Consider the following 21,548-nt stretch of genomic DNA (forward strand, 5'->3'; position numbering starts at 1 on the left):
GAGTCAATACTTAACTTTCATTTTTCTGTTTTCCTGTTTTCCTTCTGAAAATAAGTACAGGTTGTCAGGTACATAAACACTGATATAAACACATAACAGTTGGTAATGTTGATGCATTATAACATGTGAGATATATGATCTATTTTCCCCTTTATGAAATACATTTATTTGGACGCAAAGCTCAATGTTTGCAGGTTTATTGCATCAATTATTTTACAGTTTTTCTCATTGGCTTTGGCAAATTTTTTGAGACTCATTCTCTAGACTGTAAGACACAACATCTATTGCATGTCTGCATAAGGTAGTAAGTCACCCAAAACACTTCATTCATGCTTCAAAACCTAGTTGTTTTATTGTCAGAAAATATGTCAGCACCGCCAAAATGAAAAGTTGTTGTGTCATCGTGCTAGTCGTACTTGTCAAAATGTTTAAATGTTCTTTTCATCACGGCAGTCAACCTTGGAAATGTTTCTTGTATACAAATCTCTGTTTTGTTCCAACTTTTTTGTTGACACTAACTGCTTACTGTAATATACAGTTATAAGGAGGCAAGTTTTGTCTGGCTGAATGCTGTTGTGTATAGCACTGAGCTTTTTAGATTCCCATTTCAACAGTAAAACAGTACAATCAACAGTCAAAGTTCACGGAGAAAAGTCAATGCTGTACAATATTGTAGTACATATAAAATTCATCTTTACATGTAAAGTCATATACAATGAACAGAAAATGACATCCATGAACAAAAAAAAACCCTGCAACAATGAAAGAAAACTGTGGTAGTTCAGTAAAAAACAACTAATTGTACCTCCTCACGATACATAACACCGTGTCATAGATATTTATGGAATATACATATATGTGTGAAAGACTTTGTTGTGATAATTTCACTGAGTCAACTGTTAAAAAAATTCATGTTTACTGAGGTAATAAATCAAGTGAGAAGTAAGGTAATTTTGTCATAGACTTCTATACAATCAGACTTCTTTTTGCAACCAGAGGAGTCGCCCCCTGCTGGCTGTTAGAAAGAATGCAAGTTTAAGGCACTTCAGCATTGGCTTCACTTTTCAGATTTGGAGGTTGCTTCCTGGTTTCTTCCAAATTTAGTCTTTTTAGTACAAAATTCTCTCTTTTCTCTTACTGTCTCTTCACTGCAGCTCAACAAGGAAACACAACGAGGGAATTTTATACTAAAAAGTCCGCCTGTCCGACTTGAAAAAGTGTGAACCTGTCCTGTAAGACTAGGGACCCAGGTTTACCCCTGTGTGTGGCTCTAACCTGTGTACAGCGGTGTACCAGCCAGCAGCCAGGGTGAGGTTGACGACCACGTCCACGGGGATCAGGTCAGCCACGGCGTCGTTGTTGGCTCTCATGGTGCGCAAGATCCCCTTTCCGGCCTGATTGCAGAAGAACACTTAGTCTCCAAAACATGTTTAAAAGCTTTAAGGTTTAAGAGTATCATTTATTACTTACAGCTATAAAGACGCCACTAGGCCCGTTGAAGTTGTCGATCCAACCCTGAGGTGTAAGAGCAGAGAAAACGTGTGAGTCAGACACAACATTAAGTTACAGATCCTAACAGCAACACACGTGTGGTTATCAAGTATAAGTTTATGAGTGCGGAATCAGCTGTTCAGGGGTCATGTTTCTTCCTGTGGCGGGGGAACATGGGACGCTGGGAATCAGTGATTGTCGACTTCAATTAGAGTGCATTAAAAATGGATGAAACCACTGGTTATAGACTGCTGAAGTTTCCAATGTGTGGGACTGGAGAGTGATTATGCGGTCGAGGCCGAGGCTTGTCCTGAATCTAATAATATGCTCCGGAGCAGATAAAGATGAACAGGCCGCAGCACTGGCTTGGCTTCATGCCTTTTTAATTGATAATATACATTATATACTGTATGTTGGTTAAATGGTTGACTTCTGAAGATATACAGTATATGGAGGACGGAACCTGTCAAAATAAAAAATGAATAAATAAATAAATTACTTGATAAATGGCACATAAATGACATTAAAAGGTATGAAAAATAAATGTAGGCATTAATTAATTGATAAAATGTGACAAATTGATATTCCTGTTTTATTTTGCTTCTTTATTTACTTTTATATTAATTCCCTTATCTATTTACTCTTATATTTAATTTTCCCTTTTGTTTATTTATTTTGTTATTATTTATATTCTTATTTTTGCATTTATTTTTCTCTTTATTTTAAATTTATTTTTAAATGTATTTATTCATTATTTGATTGTATTTATTTATTTTTTAATTTATTTTAGATTTATTTATACATTTATTTATTCATTATTAAAATATATGTTTTATTAATGTATTATTTTATTTTTGCATTTATTTTTTATTCATTTTAGATTTATTTCTTACATTTATTTATTCATTATTAAATTGTATGTATTTATTAATTTATTTCTGCATAATATTCCCTTGGTCTTTCCCCTGCTATTTATTTCCCCAAACTTATTTATTTCAGTGTTCTTTTCTTTATACATTTCTCATTTGCATAATGAGGCAGAAGTGCATAAAGGAATGTAAAAATAAATAAGATAAGGGAATTAATACAAAAGGTAAATAAATAAAGAGGCAAATTATAACAGAAATATTAATTTCTGACACATTTTATCAATTAATTAATGCCTACATTTATGTTTAATATTCATGGCATATTTATTTATTTATGGAGTCATTTACTTATTTATTTATTTATTTTGGCAGGTTCCGTCCTCCATAGATATGGAGTGACAAACCGACAGAACTAGATGCATATTGTGGTTGTAAACACACCACACATAAACACAAACATATAAATAGGCAGTCCCATCCCCCCCCCCGTTGCCTCACAGCGCCTACTGGCACGAGCTGCCAAGGCGATTGCATGGCCAAGCGTGAGCGAAGCGAGGCCTTTTGAGGAGTCGCTGCCAGGCCGAGCTTACAACGGGAGGCTGAGCACAGAGCCAGGGACACGAGGCCTACATTTCCCCGACGCCAGACAAACGAGGACTTCCCTGTGTTTTTCTGCTATTTCATTTATGCATCTCTAAATCTCTCAGAGCACCTTGGATTATGTCACGTGAACGTTGTGAACGACCTTAAGCATGTAAAGAGTAGCTCTCATCTGACTGCATACAACAGTAAACAAGCTCTAAATAATGACCTTTAAAGACAGAATCAAATACAGCGATTTGAAACACTTCTTCCACTCAAGAGAACAGGAAGGAGCATCTTTTTTTCTATGATCTCTAAGCAGATATATGGACGTCTATTTGCAATAGTGATATCCTCGGAAAGTGTGAAGTCGCACTGAATCTAAAAGAGAGAAGGAAGATCTTACTCAAAGAAGATTTTTGATGCAAATTGCGGCATCTATGGTTGAAAAATTACAGATTGGACCTTTAACTCTTAACTGCAGATCATAAAAATGCTACTTTATGTTAAGATTACAGGTGAAATAGTGGCTGGTATTTTTATTTACTTACTGCAATAAGTGCAAAGTGATTTGAATCCTTTGTTATGTGAAATGCAAATGTTGAAAATGTCAGGACGCCTGCAGCACCAGCAGCGTGACTGAAAGCAGCTTAAAGTCATGGAGTGTAAAGTCCTCTGGCCTTTACATGAACTTCTCTGCACTCTTCAACTTCCCAACCTCAACGGGACATTCAGTGTGTCAGCGTATCTCCACCCTCGGTGTCCCGTTTCAGCCCTCCTCGTCACCCTCGACTCTCCCACCCCAACAGCTGTTTGAGTCCACTGACTTGGTTGAATCACACTTGAGATAAAACCCACAGGGGAACGGCTTTGACCTGTGCAGGATTACGTCGTTCAATCAATCTTACTTCCATTTATTTTACTGTCACACATAAGAGCCGGAGCAAGAAAATGTGACCCGAGTCACTAAAAGGCGTTGATTGACATTCACCACAGGGAGACATATATTTCCGTACATTGTGTAACAGTAGCTGTGTAACACTCAGAGGACTCACGGGGAACGGCTCCTGCCAGCTGGCTCCTACTATGGAGGGTCTGACGATGGCGATGTTGAGCTTGTCCTGCTCCTGCTGCACCACGTACTCGGCCAGGGCTTTAGTGTAGGTGTACGTGTTGGGCCTGTCGCCGATGAGCCGCGGCGTGATGTCGCGCACGATGCCGTCATCCATCCACCTGAAGACAGACATGCTCGGTCAGAGAGACACATGGTACAGTGGTGGTGTTGATCTTTGACCCATTTGTGTATTATTATCATTAATAACTGTGTTTTTGAGATAGCCTGTACATGTTTCCTGATCAATGGTCATATAAATGATTAATAATGTTTGGAAAAATCATTGTCGTTTAACCTCTTCCACTCCTTGAGGGCGCCAGGCTCAGTTTTTGAGCAATGAAACTAGAAAACCTAAGGAATCTATTGGTATCAACCATGTTTTGATAGCGGGAAGAATGCAAAAGAATGGCCATTTTCAAAGGGGTCCCTTGACCTCTGACCTCTGACCTCAAGATATGTGAATGAAAATGGGTTCTATGGGTACCCACGAGTCTCCCCTTTACAGACACTTAAATAACTAAATAAATAAATAAAATGTCAAGATTCAAAAAGTTGTTTGGATTCTTCTTTGGTCCTGTCGAGAAAATAAATGAATAATAATAAAATAATAATACAATTTATACAATATAATAATAAAATAAAATAAAAATAAGTAAATAAATAAATAAATTAAAATGTCAAGAATCAAAAAGTTGGTCAGGTTCTTCTTTGGTCTTGCTTAGCTATTTTTTTTTATCAGATATTTTCTGACCCAAGTAGGAAATCAGGAAAAAACTGATGTAAACTTTGGCATCTTTTGTTCAGAAAACATGTACCAGTATTGAAAAAAAAAGTGGATGCAACTTTGCTTTTCAGGCGTGGCAGACAACACGTCTTATGAACTCTTTTAAGTAGATTATCGGCCTTCAGAAACATCAAACTGAACTAGAATTGATTCCACATAAGCCAGCCCCTTCTTCCACTCACTCGAGAGACTCGATGAGTTTCTTGGGCTCGACGGGTGGTGGGTAAATGACCTCGTCGATGTACTTGCGGTTGCAGTTTGCATAGGCGGTGGAGATGTGAATGAAGGCCTCGAGGTGGTGCATCTGCTGGGCCAAGCTGAGGATCTTCTGCGTGGCGATCACATTCAGCTGCAGGGCGTGTCTGCCGGAGAGAAGAGAGGGATATATACAGTGTTCAATAGGGTGTGTGGGAGGAAAGGGTGTGCGAATGTGATTAAATGTGTGTGTCAGGGAAAAGGCTTTTGAAAGCGTGTGCGTATTTGCCAGACTGCTAATATCTCTGTTTGCATGCAAGAACTTTTTAGTGTGTTTGCTGACGACTGAGTGTTTTCTATTCAAATGAGAATTTACAGACTAGTAGGAATCAGCAGAACATGATGATAAGCCGGAGCAGAACGACACGACAGGATGGTGAGACACAAAACCAAACAGGAGGACGAGAGGACGAGAGGAGGGGAGGGAACATCTGCTCCCCTTATAAATGAGTCCCATCATTCTTTTCAGTGAACGCAGCTTTCAGCTCATACGACCACTCATCCGGCCGTGAGCACTTCAGCAAACACTTGATGTAGAGTACATACCAGCAGTGATTAACCGTTCACACCTTCATACGATCTTATTTCTACATGTCTGTCCTAGAACAGAAATCTGTTGCTCTTCCTGACGCCTCTCCTTTTTTGAAAGTGTTGTTCAAATTGTAAAGCAGAGTTCGTGCTATCCAAGTAACTGATTCAGATCAGTGGGGAGAGCCGCTGCAAAAAAACAAGCATAATTTCTCCTTAAATTGCATCAATAAATGACAAGACATGCATTACACCGTGCGAGGAAGTGTGCTTACGCAGAGGGAGCGGAAATAAAAAGATAACAGAGATGTTTTTGAGAGACACAATAACTTAGCAAAAGAAAAAGAGCAAAGTTTAATTATGTTATCGAATAACCTGTAGATTATTTTTTCCACTTAACCAATAATCATTTAAATACCAGAAAATTGTGAAAAATACCCAGAGCCGAGTTCACGTCTAACAAATGTCTTGTTTAAGCCGACCAACAGTCAAAAAAACAATCTTACTCACAATGCTATCAAAACAGAGAAACGAAAAGCTGCAACCAGATAATGAGTGGATATTTTACTTGATAAATTATTAATCCAAATTTGCTTTACTGGCATGACCATAATCACGTATATTACTGCCAGAGTATGCGGTTTACAAAGCAAGAATAGATTAGAATATAAAAACCAGAGACAAGAAATGTTTTTCCTGTTATTACACTGTACGTCCTACGGGAATAGCCACTATCAAAGCCAGGAAATGGATGTGGTGATCCTAACGATTAATCCATTATCAGATATGTTGTTGATCAATATGCAGTAGATGGATAGACTACTTTATTTGTTGCACCATTACAGCAGCCAGGTCACAAAAACATCTGAAAAAACACTTAAAACTAGGGCCAAATTCTCTCTCTCTATATATGCACAGCTATAGTTCCAGTTAATGTTCTGTACATGTTAGGCACAAGTCTAGTATTCAACCCTCTGAGACCTGCAATCCCAACCGACTTTACGGTCTTTTAGAGGCTACAACAGGTTCAGTTGTAGAGATAGAGTGAAGTTACAGATATCATATGAAGAAGACTAGAAAACCTCAGGAATGTAGTACCTAGTACTAGTACTAACCATGTCATACTAGCTTTTCAAGAAGGAGTTTAAATAACTGGATAAACCTCCTGCATTCAGCGGTGGATCTGTGTCGGCTCTGGAGGGGAAGTGCAACAACATTCAGCCCATTTTCTGCTCGAGGCGACAGTAAGAAAAACTGAGGGTCAGTTTAAACAGACACGGCGAGATCGAGTGCTTCTCTGTCTCTGTGTGGGCGGTGATCGCGAGGTGCGACAGGAGGAGCGGAGAGTGTGTGGTGGTGGTGGGCGATGGGTCCACCGGCATGAATCAGATGTGGTCAGCTGGTGCCAGCTTGTTAGCGGCGGCAGCAGCACAGATAAATACAAGCAGAGTGGTGACAGTAATAGGGAGGGCGGTGCTGCTGGTGGTTATTAGAGGACGAGATCAGTGCGTGGGCTTGTCGTCTTCCCACCACCTTCTGGGACCACATGCGGGGCGTCACGCTGGCGGGAAATGGACGATGGATGCACCGCTGTGTCCCATCCTGCTTCTGACTCATCACCCATCTGTTTCTGCTGTTATGAGCTGGATGTAACAACCAGAGAACTGCACAGATCTGATGTGAACTTCAAGGTACCACCTCAAAGGATAACTGTGTTACATCTTATTTTTGTAGTTTTGGCCATCATTTCTTACAAGAATATTGTACTCAGCAGATTAATTACTTAGATCTGGGAACATTACCACAACAAAGTCAGACAGGTAGTGAACAAAAGTTAGGGAAACATAAAATTGCTTTATTTATCTTTGCTATTTTCTTGTAAAATACTGGAGTTTTTCCTCTTCAGGCCTTCACCAAAATAACAATCTTACAAGATAAAAATGACTTTCAGGATTTCTTTCCAGGATAAATTTGAGTCTTTTTAATACCCATTTATCTACTAACCAGGGACACTGCGCATTAATCAACATTTCAGTTTCCACCTCAATGTAAATGTGCCAGAGTTAGCTAATGAGCTAATTTTCATCTGTAGTCCCCTGGCAGGTTATGACAAATTAGTAGCTTAATGTTATCAATACAATGCTTCAGCATAAGGGTGTAAGAAAAGAAATAATGGCAAAAACTACCAAAATATCATTTTAATAAACAGGAATAATCCTGTAAGTGAGGATAAAGACATGCAGAGTTGTCAGTCCTGGACTGAGTTGTCTGATTTATGCCCCGGCTCTGCCTACAAGGCCGCCGGTCGCTACACATGATGAGTAATGACTCAGAGGGAAGAAAGAGAAAGAGTGAACATGGGAGTGAAAGCGAGATAAAGAGGGGTGAAAAGAAAAAAGGTGAAGGCGACTCAGAGAGAAAGATAGAAGGTGAAGCAACAGGAGAGGAGAGAGGACACAGAGAGGACAGAGAGAGAGTTGTGAAAGCAGTAACAGATCAATATAAAGCTGTGATCAGTGCAGCGCAGCAGCTTTACTTTAACCGAGCAGTCACTCAAACCTAATCGGTGTCCCGCCTCCAAACACACAGCAGTCTAACATGAGTAATCTACCTCCACACAAGCACGACAGACACCAAACACAGCGGTCTTATTCTCCAGAAACGAGAAGACTTTAACACATTATATATGAGATCAAATGCATAAACTGCTCTACATTTTTCTTTTCAGTTCACTTTTTGCCTTTAATGGTGCCTCAATTCCATGTTTGTTGTACTTCTTATATCAGATGGAAATAATCCACATAGTTTGCCAGTGTTTTCTATTGTTCCTGAAGTTGCAGTCACAGATACAATAACTTGAAAATAGCTTTGATGAAAACAGGTTGTGCAACAAGTAGTGACGGCATTAACATGTCCCATGTTATCTTTTAGAAGTTACTCAACACTCTCCTTTTAAGAACAGATTTTAATGTTTTATTTAACGTCCTGTATGCCACCTTGAGCCTTCAGTGTTTAGTTATCTAGGATCTTTTTGTATATTGATGTAAAGCGTCTTTGAGTATCTTGAAAAGCGCTCTATAAATAAAATGTATTATTGTTATCATCTTTATATTATTATTATTTGTAATTATTTTATTTTTTGTTTCATGTATTAATTATTTGTTTTATCATTTAATTTTTTATTTTATTACATTTTTTTTTGTTAATAAATTCCAATGCATATCTTTAAAACAAATACAATTTGATCACAAAAACAATATTATCTTTATACAGGCAGTAAATAAATATTGTTCCAATTGGTCTTTTGAGACACGCTGCCAGCTTAGGGACGGTATTTATCAAATAAACCCTGAGGGCAGCAGCAGACGCCTCTCAGGAGAGACGAGGAGTTCAAATCACACAGGATGGAGCGACGCTGGTTATATGACAAAAACTTACAAGACAGATCATCTGGAGCAGAGCACAAGCACATCATCCATAGAAGAAAAAAAATAACTGGGTCACTATTATATATATATAATGCACTGTCCCCACCAGGATCCAATAAGAGTGCAGGAGCCTGCGGCTGCAGCAGATGAGTGATGACACAACGTTCACGCTGTTACATATAACAAGCTCGAAGTCATCAGCGGGTTCAGGCCATATAGAACAATTAATTTACACAATCTACATGCTACATGTCAGCTGGATACCGTCACTGCCATTACAATAATGAGAAACCACAAACCTCTATATGTCTCATTATTATCTTCTGGGATGGTCAGTGTGGCTCCCTGAATAAAGAAGGAACCATCTATTGTTTGACAGATTATGACACCGTTGAACTGTGGGTGACTTTATGTTTTTAGAAACGATTAATTTCTCCACATCCCCTCCATCTCTACTTCCTCTTTGCTTTAAATCAAATATTAGTGCAGCCTGTTCAGCTGCACATCCTCTGGAGTGACGTCTCACAACAGGAAGTTCCTGTTTACCAATAATAATGAGATGTGTGTGTTTTCTGGTGAATTATTTGGATCAGTGAAAAGCCAAAAAGCTGCAAGTGGCAGAGAGTTTGTCTGTTCATGTATGAAGGAGAGATGGTAAAGAGCAGATGAGAGTGTTGATGCATTAGATGTGATCCTCACTTGAGCGGCTCGTCGAAGCGGATGGTGGCGGCGCAGTGGAAGACGACGTTGATGCAGGCGGAGAGCTTCTCGACATCCTCCGGGCTGATGGCGAGGCCCGGCTGCGTCAGCTCGCTGCTGATGGGGATGATCTTCTGGTGGAAGTCGGGGTTGTCCTCCCGCACCCGGTCGAAAAGCTACCGGACAGAAAACACACAAAAGAGAAAGATGAATTTACACGGCAACATCAGCAGCGTTGAAATAATGCAGGACAATAAATAGAGCGCCACTTATAATTACTTTTAATTATAATTAACTGAGACAGGTCAGACCAGTATCCACAAAAGACCACAAAACCTCTGCACCTCCATACTGACCGCTAATAATAATCAAGAAGGAACCATCTATTGTTTGACAGATTATCACACTGTTGTACTGTAGTTTACAGTTTATTTCCTGTTGCAGTGTATGTGAATAATATCAGCTGACAGGAAGGAAACATGGACCCAACGTGTTGCCTTGCAAAGCAATTCCGTTGAAATGGTCTATAGAAATTCAAGCACTATTTATGTGAAGAGAAGCATTTGTTGCATGGCTTTACAGCCAATAAATGAATTATCAATCAAAGTTTTCATCAAGATTATTCATTCAACTACAAGGAAATATGCCTGTGTAAGTATTTGCACCTTTATATGACGGTCTTCTGAAGGTGTGACAGGGGCTGGGTTGCACAAATAGTACAAAGAAGACGTTTTGTCAGCTGCTGTGGACCAACAAGTTTTATTAGTCAGTGCCATGAGTCAGAGGCGTGCTCCCTGATGAATGTCCAAGAAAAGAAATGCACTCCCTGTTGTATACATAACACTATCAGTGAGCTGTGCATACCAGACGTATATCTCACAATGTAAGGCTGAACATTTGTTCATCTGTTCAGAATCTGAGGGGAGATGCATGAGCAAGATAAAAACCCCTACAGTATGTTCAAGGTTTAGGCTGCAAGGAATGATATTTTTTCCAGTGGGCTACCTCCGGGTCTGTAAAGTGGAGCCAATGCCGAAGTGCCTTAAACTTGCATTCTGGTTGCAAAAAAACAAGCTAATGACGGGCAAAATGCAGAACTCGAGGCTTCATACCTAGAGACATTTTCCTCACTCTGACTACCGTTACACTGTTTTTGTTTGCTATCGTCACGTGACAAACTACCTGCAATCAGTTCTTGGCAGCCATGATACATCCAGGGCGACAGCACAGTGAAGGCTACTGTTTTGGAGCGGCGAAGAAGATTGGATTTCCAGTTAAACAAGTTGAATTCCTTCTGGATTATTAAGTCATGGCATCGGATCGGTGCATAGACTGGCACACTCGCCGATACCTGATCCCGAATTTTGGGCAGTATCAGACGCATTTCAGTTACTGGTATCAGAACAACTCTATTCCGTAGTCCACAAACCAATGGATGATGTCACGGTGACTACGTCCACTTCTTATAGAGGCCTACAGTCTATGGTTTTATCCGACCAACAATCCAAAAACTCAAAGATATTCAATTTACAATAATCTTAACATTTGAAATTGTTGCAACAAGCAAATGTTTCATCCCTCAGGTCAAAACTGCAGAACTGCCTGACTGATGATGATGATGCTCATGCACTACATATTCTGCACGATGCACCACGTGTACACGATATGTGATATTACTCCACCTTTTACACTGCTGTTTGCTCACTGAATGCTGCAGCTGACATTCCAACATGGAGGAGGGAAGAAGTCGTTTAGATTTACCAGCTCATGTCTCGCACAGCCCTCGCTGCCTGACACCCTGCTGCACCCTGCAGAGTGCTAAGCACTGCATCAGAGCCCCTTTACCACTGTGTTACACTGGGAGACTCTAACCAAAGGCTGCAGAGAAAGTCAGTCAGATGTCATGTTGCGTCATGTGTTTCTTTGTGCAGTTCCAATCAGGACTCGCAGATAGTAGTGATGCCAACATGGCTGACGTCTCTGGCAGCTGCTGTGCACAAAGACATTTCACAGAGAGGATAGTAAGAGAAGAAGAAGAGGGTGAATGATAGGGGAAGTGGAGGGATTGGCATCACTCTGTTATGAAATTGCAGCTCCGTGTGTATGTCAGCTGTCCGAGTAAGCAGAGCTGAAGAGGACAGATGTTGCATTAAACAGCTGTTTATATTCATGTTCTGTATCCCCATCAATTTATTGCTTCGTAATGCTGTTCTCCAAATACCGCCCATATTAGGCACAAGTCCTGATGTACAGTCATAACCCAAAACTACTGGGGGAGGGGGATGCATGCGATATTTTCTGCATGATAGCGTAACACTGCTAACATTATGTAATGCAAAAAGAAAAGTGTTTTCCTCCCTCTGCTCGAGGCCAACAGCTGGGCAGTAACACAGACCTACATTCTGCAGAAGAAGAGATTTAATATGCAGCTTTCTTACAGGAATCTTTCCAAAAACACCAAATCGGCATGTGTTTTACTGCAGAAACTGCTCCCACTTTACTCTATGATTCACAGAGCCGTTGATGTCATGTTATGAACTCAGTTCAACTTCCTCTTGAGGGTTTGTAGCTTGGCAACAATAACAAACCACCCAGATTTTGGCAGCGTGCACAAAACCTTGTGGGTTGTTACGAAGTTAAGTTTACCAAAAGTCTTCTAATAGCCCGAATTATGTACACAGTCACTTAGCGTACCTGTCAGGGACGCATCAGGTAAAAGAGTTCATATTGTGACAAATCTTCAAAAAAGAAGAACTGCTGAGGCCTTTTGGGGATCAGTCAGGTCGATGTGCATCACCAGACAAATGTGTCACCTACTCAAATGCTGCTTTTTCATGAAGAAAATATTTAAATGCCCCACATGTGACTCATTCATGACATTAACACCACACAAGAAGGAACAAGAAGAGTTTTGAGGTTTGACTGAGGAGGAACTCTTAACCACAATATACAGTATTTAAAATAAGGCATTCACAATAAGGGCCCCTAAGTGATGATTTAATACCTGTTAATACCAAGAGTATCTGGCAATATCAAGTCTTGATCTGATATTTATCAGGGCTGTCAATTGATTCAAATATTTAAATCGCGATTAATTGCACATTTTTTATCTGTCAAAATGTACCTTAAGGGGAGATTTGTCAAGTATTTATTACTCTTATCAACATGGGAGTGGGTAAATATGCTGCTTTATGCAAATGTATGTATATATTTATTATTGGAAATCAATTAACAACACAAAACAATGACAAATATTGTCCAGAAACCCTCACAGGTACTGCATTTAGCATTAAAAAATAACATTGCAAACTGCAGCCCAACAGGCAACAACAGCTGTCAGTGTGCTGACTTGACTATGACTTGCCCCAAACTGCATGTGATTATCATAAAGTGGGCATGTCTGTAAAGGGGAGACTCGTGGGTACCCATAGAACCCATTTTCATTCACATATCTTGAGGTCAGAGGTCAAGGGACCCCTTTGAAAATGGCCATGCCAATTTTTCCTCACCAGAATTTAGTGTAAGTTTGGAGCATTATTTAACCTCCTGACAAGATAGTAACCCAACTTAGTGCACACTCTCACTCCATGATACACTACCCAACTAAAATAGCAGTATCTACCAGCTGAGTATACTCAGCCAAAATAGATATTTGTGAAGCACTTCAAAGCCAGAGTTAAATTCTAGAAAGACCCAGAGAGGAGAAAGTGCATCAGGGTCAGAAGGGTGAATGAGGCCATACAATGTGGGCTTCAGAGCGCTCTTTGTTATGGGCACAAGCAGAGAATGGCATTGTGGGGTTGTTTTGTAAAAGGCTCTTTCTTGTGCCAGCCTGCCATCGCTCGCATTTACCATCACACCCTCCTCCGACCCACGGGCATCAACGAGCAAACTGCCTTGTACAGGAACACAATAGTCCACCAGTATGCAGGGATGGCTGTATTGATGTTTAACCACAAGTGTTTTAGTAGTACATCTTGTGGTAAGTCAAGCAAAGTCATGGCCTCGAACAAGCGCCGATAAAGGACATCCATAAAGTCCGTTCTGTACATGCGGCCACCATTTGTCCTTTCTCTGCCATTTTTTCTCCCTGAGGGCAATAAATCTTCCATCAAGAGTGCTTGAAGCAGCCGCTCTGTGGACTTTCACAGAAACCCAACACTAATGGCACTTTCCTTTCAGCCCAGCAACCCGAGATGCCATTCAAACCGCCTCTCTACTTGCTAACTGCCCTTTAACTGTACTCCACTCTTTTCACAGCCTCCTTTCCCCCAGAGCAGAGAGAGAGAAAGAGCAAGAAAAGAGGCACAAACGTTGTGAGGAAAGTGTTTTCTTTTTCTGCATTTTCCAAAATTTATGGTAGCAAAATGTCAACTCCGCCTAGTCGTTTGGAGAGGGTCCTCGTGTATGAGGGGGGTCAGAATAGGCCACAGTGTGAAGCAGAGCTAATGATGTCCATGCCCTTCACACCTTCAGAGGTGTAGCTTTAACTCCTTGACAGATTGGAGGTCACAGTGGCTTCAATTAATCTGCAATGATTTCATGCAACAAAAGTCAAGAAACTAGAATTACCGCCTCGTGGTTGTATACCTATGTCAAGTTGCAGTTCACATCCATGTCTGTCCAAAATGTCATCGATTCAGCATTTTATCCTGTGAGACATTTGTGTGAAATTGTCATAAATAGCATGTGAAGTCTTGAGTTATGGCCAAAAACGTGTTTGTGAGGTCACAGTGACCTTGACCACCAAAATATAATCAGTTCATCCTTGAGTCCAAGTGGACGTTTGTGCCAAATTTGAAAAAAGCGCTCCAGAGATATCGTATTCACGAGAATGGGTCGGAAGTACAACCTGAAAACATAATGCCACCGATCACGGCTGTCGAGGATGTGGAGGCATAAAAATACCACACATTGTGTTCTAGCTTCTCAAATAAAAATTTAATTCTAAATTCTTGCAAATAATCTGCTGTTTAATCGGTTCCGAAAATGAGGCTAAATAATGCTCCAAACTTACTCTAAACTTTGGTGAGGAAAAACTAGCATTGCCATTTTCAAAAGGGGTCCCTTGACCTCTGACCTCAAGATATGTGAATTGAAATGGGTTCTATGGGTACCCACGAGTCTCCCCTTTACAGACATGCCCACTTTATGATAATCACATGCAGTTTGGGGCAAATCATAGTCAAGCCAGCACACTGACAGCTGTTGATGCCTGTTGGTCTTGAGTTTGCCATGTTATGATTTGAGCATATTTTTTAATGCTAAATGCAGTACCTGTGAGGGTTTCTGGACAATATTTGTCATTGTTTTGTGTTGTTAATTGATTTCCAATAATAAATATATACATACATTTGCATAAAGCAGCATATTTGCCCACTCCCATGTTGATAAGAGTATTAAATACTTGACAAATAAGGTACATTTTGAAAAGATGAAAAATGTATGATTAATATGCGATTAATCGTGATTAAATATTAAAATAATTGTTAGTTGCAGCCCTACACTTCAGATGCTGTCGGCCAACAAGATACACAAGTTCTGTCAGGTGTAATACGGTTTTTAAGCAGCAGTGAAAAAGTCAGTATCTTGACCAACAAACAAAAACTCAGGTTCATACATTATCAGGCACACACAGAAACAGTTTCTGGAACAATGCGTCAAGTACTTGAGTTTTGAAAACCACCAACACCATCAATTTCCCTATTTTTGTTCCTTTGTAACATCCATATGAGTCTGAAAGGTAGCTGCTGTCTGCACCACAATTGCTCCTTTTCCCTGCTGTTTAAGCCAGATATGCCAATCTGAGACAAACAGGCCGGAAAATTCAACGTAGCTTGGGAGGGTCTGTCAAAGTGTGTTAGACTGAAGCGATTTAACGGCTGCACCCTCAGCGATGATGACCTCCATTTCCTGACATGCACCGTCTAAATTTGAAGAATAATGGGATGTGAGCAGGATCACTGACAAAAGTTTTTTTTTCTAAAAGTTATTAACGCTGACTAAAACTCCTCCAGCACTGCCGATAATGAGGCATTAGCGCATAAAGCCCAAATAAGACATGGTGGAGGAAGTCGTCATTAAATCTCAGATACCAGCGAGGTTTCTCTCTCTCTTCTGCAAACTGACACACTAAAGGATGAAATGACAAATCTAGGGAGGAGAAAGAACGGCGAGGAGTCTCGTGGGAAGCTGTGAAGAAGGACAGCCATGGCTAACCCCCGGGGCTGTCAGCATATTATGGAGGAAACGGGTTCATCTTCTATCCATCCCTGTCCCTGCCTCCGCTGCAGTGTCCCAGTGGCATGGAAACAGATTTAACCAGTGTCACTACACATTTCAACAAAAAAACTCCAGACTGAGGTGGAAAATCTGTCTACAGAAACATTTATGTCACACTAATTGGCCTTAAAATCCTCCTTATGCATTGTGATGCTCCTGGATGCAGAGAAAACTATGATGAAAATAGAGAAAATATAAACTAAAGCACCCAATTTTGCATGAGGGACCCAGTGGTTTATCTAAAGTTAAGCACCGTCTACTAATAGTGTTATATTTCACCAGGAGTGGTCCACTTAACAGAGACAACGCCGGCTATCTGTTTATTCGACTCTTTCAACCCTGAATCTAACAGCTTCTTATGAGCTTAGACGAGTGATCAAGCATCGCAGTGAGCACCTCATCACGGCGAACTAATGAAAATGGAGATTTTTCTCTTGTCTGGCTCCGGGCTATCATTGTACACAACTCAATTGAGGAGATCGATATGAGCAGAGTAATAAGGTTTCTGGGCTCGGCGTTCGGTATGCCGGTGGCATCGCATTCCAGTCTTACAGACGGTGACCTCACGCCGAGCCAAGGAGACTTTTATTACCCTCCAAGAAGAAGAAGACTTTATGATGGGTGCTGCAGGCTTTTGTGTCCTCATTAAATACCACAAGGAATTAAGATGGGATTGAAAGGTGAATCAGTGTCTTTGAGTATGAGACAGACAGACAGACCGGTTTTAAAATATTAGTCTGCTGAAGTCATCTGAGAGAAGTCAAAGTCAACATTCATTTTGGACCCGCCAAAAATGTTTTAAATGATTAATTCATAATCATAATTTTTGTTAGGAAAAGCCATACTTTTATTCGGCACCTTAATGTTGTAAATTCAAGAAAAACACGTTTTTAGGATTAGGCAACAAAACCACTTAGTCATTTTAAGTTCAACCCTGATGTTTTTTTCCTAAACCTAACTATGTTTGTAAAGTGAAAATGTGACTGGATGTTGTGAACACGGGACACGAATGAACAGCTGATTGTAATGTGAAAGTGAAACGTAACGCACGGGATGAAAGCCCTGCGTTGTTGGACCCATCCACCTCCCCTTCCACCCGCCTTGTGTTTCTTTCGCTCTTTAAACTACGTCACCACAGCACTTTCCTGGAGCGTTTGCGGTTGCTACGGATGGGTTTACATTGTAATTAATGGGCGTTTCAGACTGGCGCTAAAGGGTGCCTCGTGTGGCGATATCAAACGCCAATGGCCGTGACAAGTCTCGGTATTTGACGCCCTGGGAATGAGAACGGACTGGCTAATCCCTGCCATTAATGCAAACCTTTATTTATCTATGTGTGCTGGCACCAGGACACTCTGCCATTATTTGAATAACAGCTTTTATATGATACAGTAGTCACGAGTTTGTGTAAGGCCCATCTGATGCAATCTTTTCAATTTTTACTGTCGTGGGAATTTACCAGGTCCATGCTTTTGCTTTCAAGTCGAGAGAAATTTTTGGAGAGTCAAGTAGTCTCAAGTACTTATCTCTGAGATGATCTGCAGGCCCTGAAGTGTCACAGTTTTTCTAAACACTGCTGTTCAGCCGGGGCAAGAACAACATAAAGGCTTAAAGGTAGAGTACTGCTGTAGCCGTCAAAATAAAGATTACACAACAAGCTGTGATGAAATCCTTTCTCAAACTGCAGCAACCACAGAGAAAAGTGGTATTGTGGCAAGAAAAATCTTCCATGACAGATAAAACATGTCTCACAGGCAACTAGTCTGAAGCCAATCTGATACCGCTGATCAGTCTGTTTCCAGAGTTCATCTGAAGACGGAGCGGCTGCAGGTCGTAATCTTGATGAACAGGATCCTCTCTGATATGGAGAGCTGCTTCTCATCTGTCCTGCTGCCAGGCCCCCGAAGCCTTCACCAACCTCCTGCACCCTTTTCATACTAAAACGTGGGGTTTAATTCATCTTGACCCGATCAATAACACCCACACAAACACTATGAACCAAATAATAACGTAGGGACAAGGAAATATACTTTCCTCCAGCCATTTACACACTATTAACCATCCTTTAAAGCAATACTAAAATGCCAAAAGACACAGAAACAGCCATTAAAGTTGCCCTGCTCTTTGAAATTGGTCATGTTTTATTGAAATTTCCATTTGGCGTTCCCAAAAGGCTCCAAATGGCTTTTTCCCCTCATAAAAATTTGCCCATCAGGTGACAGTTTTTACTGACTGAAGAGTGAAACAGAGGGCAGATTCTGTATAGTTAAAAGGCACGCTCTAAAAAGGACCATTACATGACATCTCAGAGGGCTTTGTGCCATACTAGAGATATCTGAGGAGCCATCTGGATGTGGAGAGACAGGAAACAGACTCTTTCCACATGGAGGCACTGAGCTGTGCTACAACAGTCCCCCTGAAGAACAGTCTTCATGTCTCCGCTCCCTTAATGACTTCACCAGCGACGTTTAATGTGCTAATTTGTTTCATAAACTGGAGTTAATTTGAGGCCTGATTATACGCAAAAGCATTGGTTCCCCCTCGCCCTGCTCTCTGGGGAGGTGTTACAGGGTTATTGGTTGTCGCTCAGTCTGCTCGCCGGCTGCACCGCGTTGGCAACCGACCACAGATGAGCAGCGAATGCCTTCGCAATGTGCCAGTTTGGCAGCCGCGACCTCTCCGCAGAGTCTCTGAGCGGGACTCTGAAAGCCCCGAGTCACCTCGCCTGCTCTCATCCCTGAATAGGGATGAATAAGTGCATGATTGGGCGGCAGGGATGCATGTTAGGAATGGTCCGATCTTGCGTCACGATTTAGAGGTAGATGCTTCAGGTGTGACAGCCACAAGTGGGAACACATACAGTAGAGGTACCCGTTAGAGCCGGCAGGAATCAATAAATCTTGAATATTTATACAGATCACCTGGCTCCTGGATGCTTACAAGAGGAAATCAATACAACAATGTGGTCATGTTGGATCAGAGTGCAATAATGGGCAACAAAGGACGGGACACCACAGAGGCAGGGGGCTGCAGCTCTGCGCAGAGAGTCAAACGGATATGATAATTGCCAAGGGAAAAAAATCCTCCTATTTGGTATCTAAGTTTTCTTCAACTGTCTTCATCATTCTGAAACACAATAAATGTTATATAATTTTCACTCCAGCCACCAAAAAAAGAGGCAAAAATTGTCTGCTGTTACTATTTCTAAGTTACGCATACAGTACATAGGCAGGGTAGGAATTTGGCATAAACAGTATTACTAATACTACTACATACATACATACATACCTTAACAAACCTCCTTGTACTCTATGTTACTGTGCATCCATGTGTGTCTAAGATGCACAACTACTAACAACTTCAAGCCTCCTAGAAACACACATGACTTCTCACAGAAGACATTTCACAACTTAAAGATGAACATCTGCACTTCAATCAAGATACAGACATTTCTATAAGAGCGATAACTCTCTGACGTCAGAGCTGCTATCTGCTTGGTGTTGTGTCTCTGACGTTGACTACCACCCGCCTAATGAAGCACCCAGACTGAGGATCATTTCAATAAACACATTCACAAACACGCCCTATTATTCTAACTCACAGGTGTGGCCTCAGCAGTGACATCACTATGGTTTCAGCTGGACTCGGATATGTCTGGCATGTTAGGCATGAAGCTATTTATAACTGTGACAGACTCTCAATGAGATAGGCAGCTGTGGAGGAAGTATTCAGCTGCTTTACTTCAGTAAAAGTACTAATACCACACTGTGAAAATAGTCCACTACAAGGAAAAGTCCTGCATTCAAAACCTTACTTTAGTAGAAGTATTCATCAGAAGACTATTAAATCATCAAGTGGAGCCGACTCCTGTTGCCCAAAGCAGCAACATAACATCTGCTCTAATAAACGACTTGTTCAACTTTCTCACCTGCTCCGCTCCATTAGACGACGTGTTTGAACAAATATGGAGAGTCAACACGGGCAACCAGTCACAGCAACACATTAGTAATACAAAGTAAAACAGGAAGGCTTTGTTTAATCAGAGAACGTTGTGGACGGAGACAGCAGAGGATGGAAAGTATCTGCTTAGAGAGGGCTGGATGCAGGGGTGGCGCTAGATGTTTTGAACTCCCCTGAGTTTTGAGCAGGAGAATCTGGGCTTAAGTAGACTTTTTATTACTGCAAATAATAATTACCAATCATCTTTTTCTATTAAATCGATTAATTAGTCCACGAAATGTCAGAAAAAAGTGGAAAAATGTACATCACAATTCCCCAGAGCCCAAGGTGACGTCTTATAATTGTATATATTGTCCAAAGATATTCAATTTATACAAAATAATCTAAATTTAGTCGAGACTGGACTTGTAAGTCTTGACTCTGGACTTGCCAGAGTCAAGTCCCAAGTCAAGACTGACAAGTCCCAAATAAGTCCCAAGTCAAGACTGACAAGCCCCGAGTCAAGTCCCAAATCGAGACTGACATGTCCCAAGTAAGTCCTAAGTCAAGACTGACAAGTCCAGAGTCAAGCTCCAAGTCAAGACTGACAAGTCCCAATTCAAGTCCCAAGTCAAGACTGACAAGTCCTGAGTCAAGTCCCAAGACAAAACAGGTAAGTCATGTATCAAGTCCCAAGTCGAAACAGGTAAGTCTGACAAGTCCCAAGTCAAGTCTCAAGTCCTAAATTTAGAGTTTCAAGTCCTAAACAAATCATAATGCACTCTTCACAAAATGTAATGCCATTTTAACAAGTCATAATATATTAAAATTACAAAACTCTTGCTTTTTAAAATTTGTATTTTAAAACAAGTGAGACTGAACATAATCACAAAAAAGTTAGACGAATAGTGTTAACGTTAGTTGATGGCACACTTTTTAAATAACATACTTTTTAAACTTTGGGCTGGGGGGTGGGGGTATCAAGTATTTTCAAGTCAAAATGCTCAAGTCCAAGTGAAGTCACGGGTCATTGGTGTTAAAGTTCAAGTTGGTGTTAAAGTTCAAGTGCAGGTCTTTCTTGATTTCGTCAAGTCGAGTCTGAAGACATCAAATTTGTGGCTTGTGTACACACTTCTGTCATTTAGTATCACTATCCGTGTTACAGCTGCCACACTGATCACTGAATAGCCTCTAAAGCAACGATCAATAGTCATTCTCCAGTAAAACAGAGTAAACCACTCCTCTATCCAGGATGCTGCCTTGTAAGCAAATTCCACAAAGTTCCTTCCCACCCAAAGCATTCCTGCTCCCACCTCTCCACCCGACGTCTGAGTGCATCTCTGGATCTCTAGGATAAAGATGCTGCACAGACTGTTACTGGGTTCAAAAGCCGGCTAGTGGGTGGAGGAAAAGCATGCCACAGAGCAGGAGAGAGGCCCTGTGTACCCAGAGGCCTACTTGTATCAAGTGCCTGACATGCCAGTCAGCGCCTGGCACCGCGGCGAGGCCTGCAGGCGTCCAAACATTTCCGCTGAATCAAAGTAGCCTCCGCACAGACAGACAGACAGACAGACAGA

At 41.0% G+C, this 21,548-nt stretch overlaps 1 protein-coding gene across 2 annotated transcripts in view; it reads right to left on the reverse strand.

The window, feature by feature from the left end:
* si:dkey-97m3.1 (fatty acyl-CoA reductase 1) overlaps positions 1–21,548 on the reverse strand; it is a 55,159-nt gene that overhangs the window by 7,446 nt on the left and 26,165 nt on the right. Inside the window, exons 3-8 of one of the 2 annotated variants that reach the window (XM_037760304.1) lie at positions 9,751–9,926; positions 5,023–5,202; positions 3,998–4,175; positions 1,471–1,515; positions 1,276–1,394; positions 15–44 (exon numbers count right to left, since the gene is read on the reverse strand). In XM_037760304.1, coding sequence (XP_037616232.1) covers positions 15–44; positions 1,276–1,394; positions 1,471–1,515; positions 3,998–4,175; positions 5,023–5,202; positions 9,751–9,926 — 728 coding nt within the window. The remainder of the gene's footprint in view (positions 1–14; positions 45–1,275; positions 1,395–1,470; positions 1,516–3,997; positions 4,176–5,022; positions 5,203–9,750; positions 9,927–21,548) is intronic. The other variant, XM_037760305.1, reaches the window with a different exon arrangement.

Source organism: Sebastes umbrosus, chromosome 23 (assembly GCF_015220745.1).
Source record: "Sebastes umbrosus isolate fSebUmb1 chromosome 23, fSebUmb1.pri, whole genome shotgun sequence".
NCBI classification, from domain to species: domain Eukaryota; kingdom Metazoa; phylum Chordata; class Actinopteri; order Perciformes; family Sebastidae; genus Sebastes; species Sebastes umbrosus.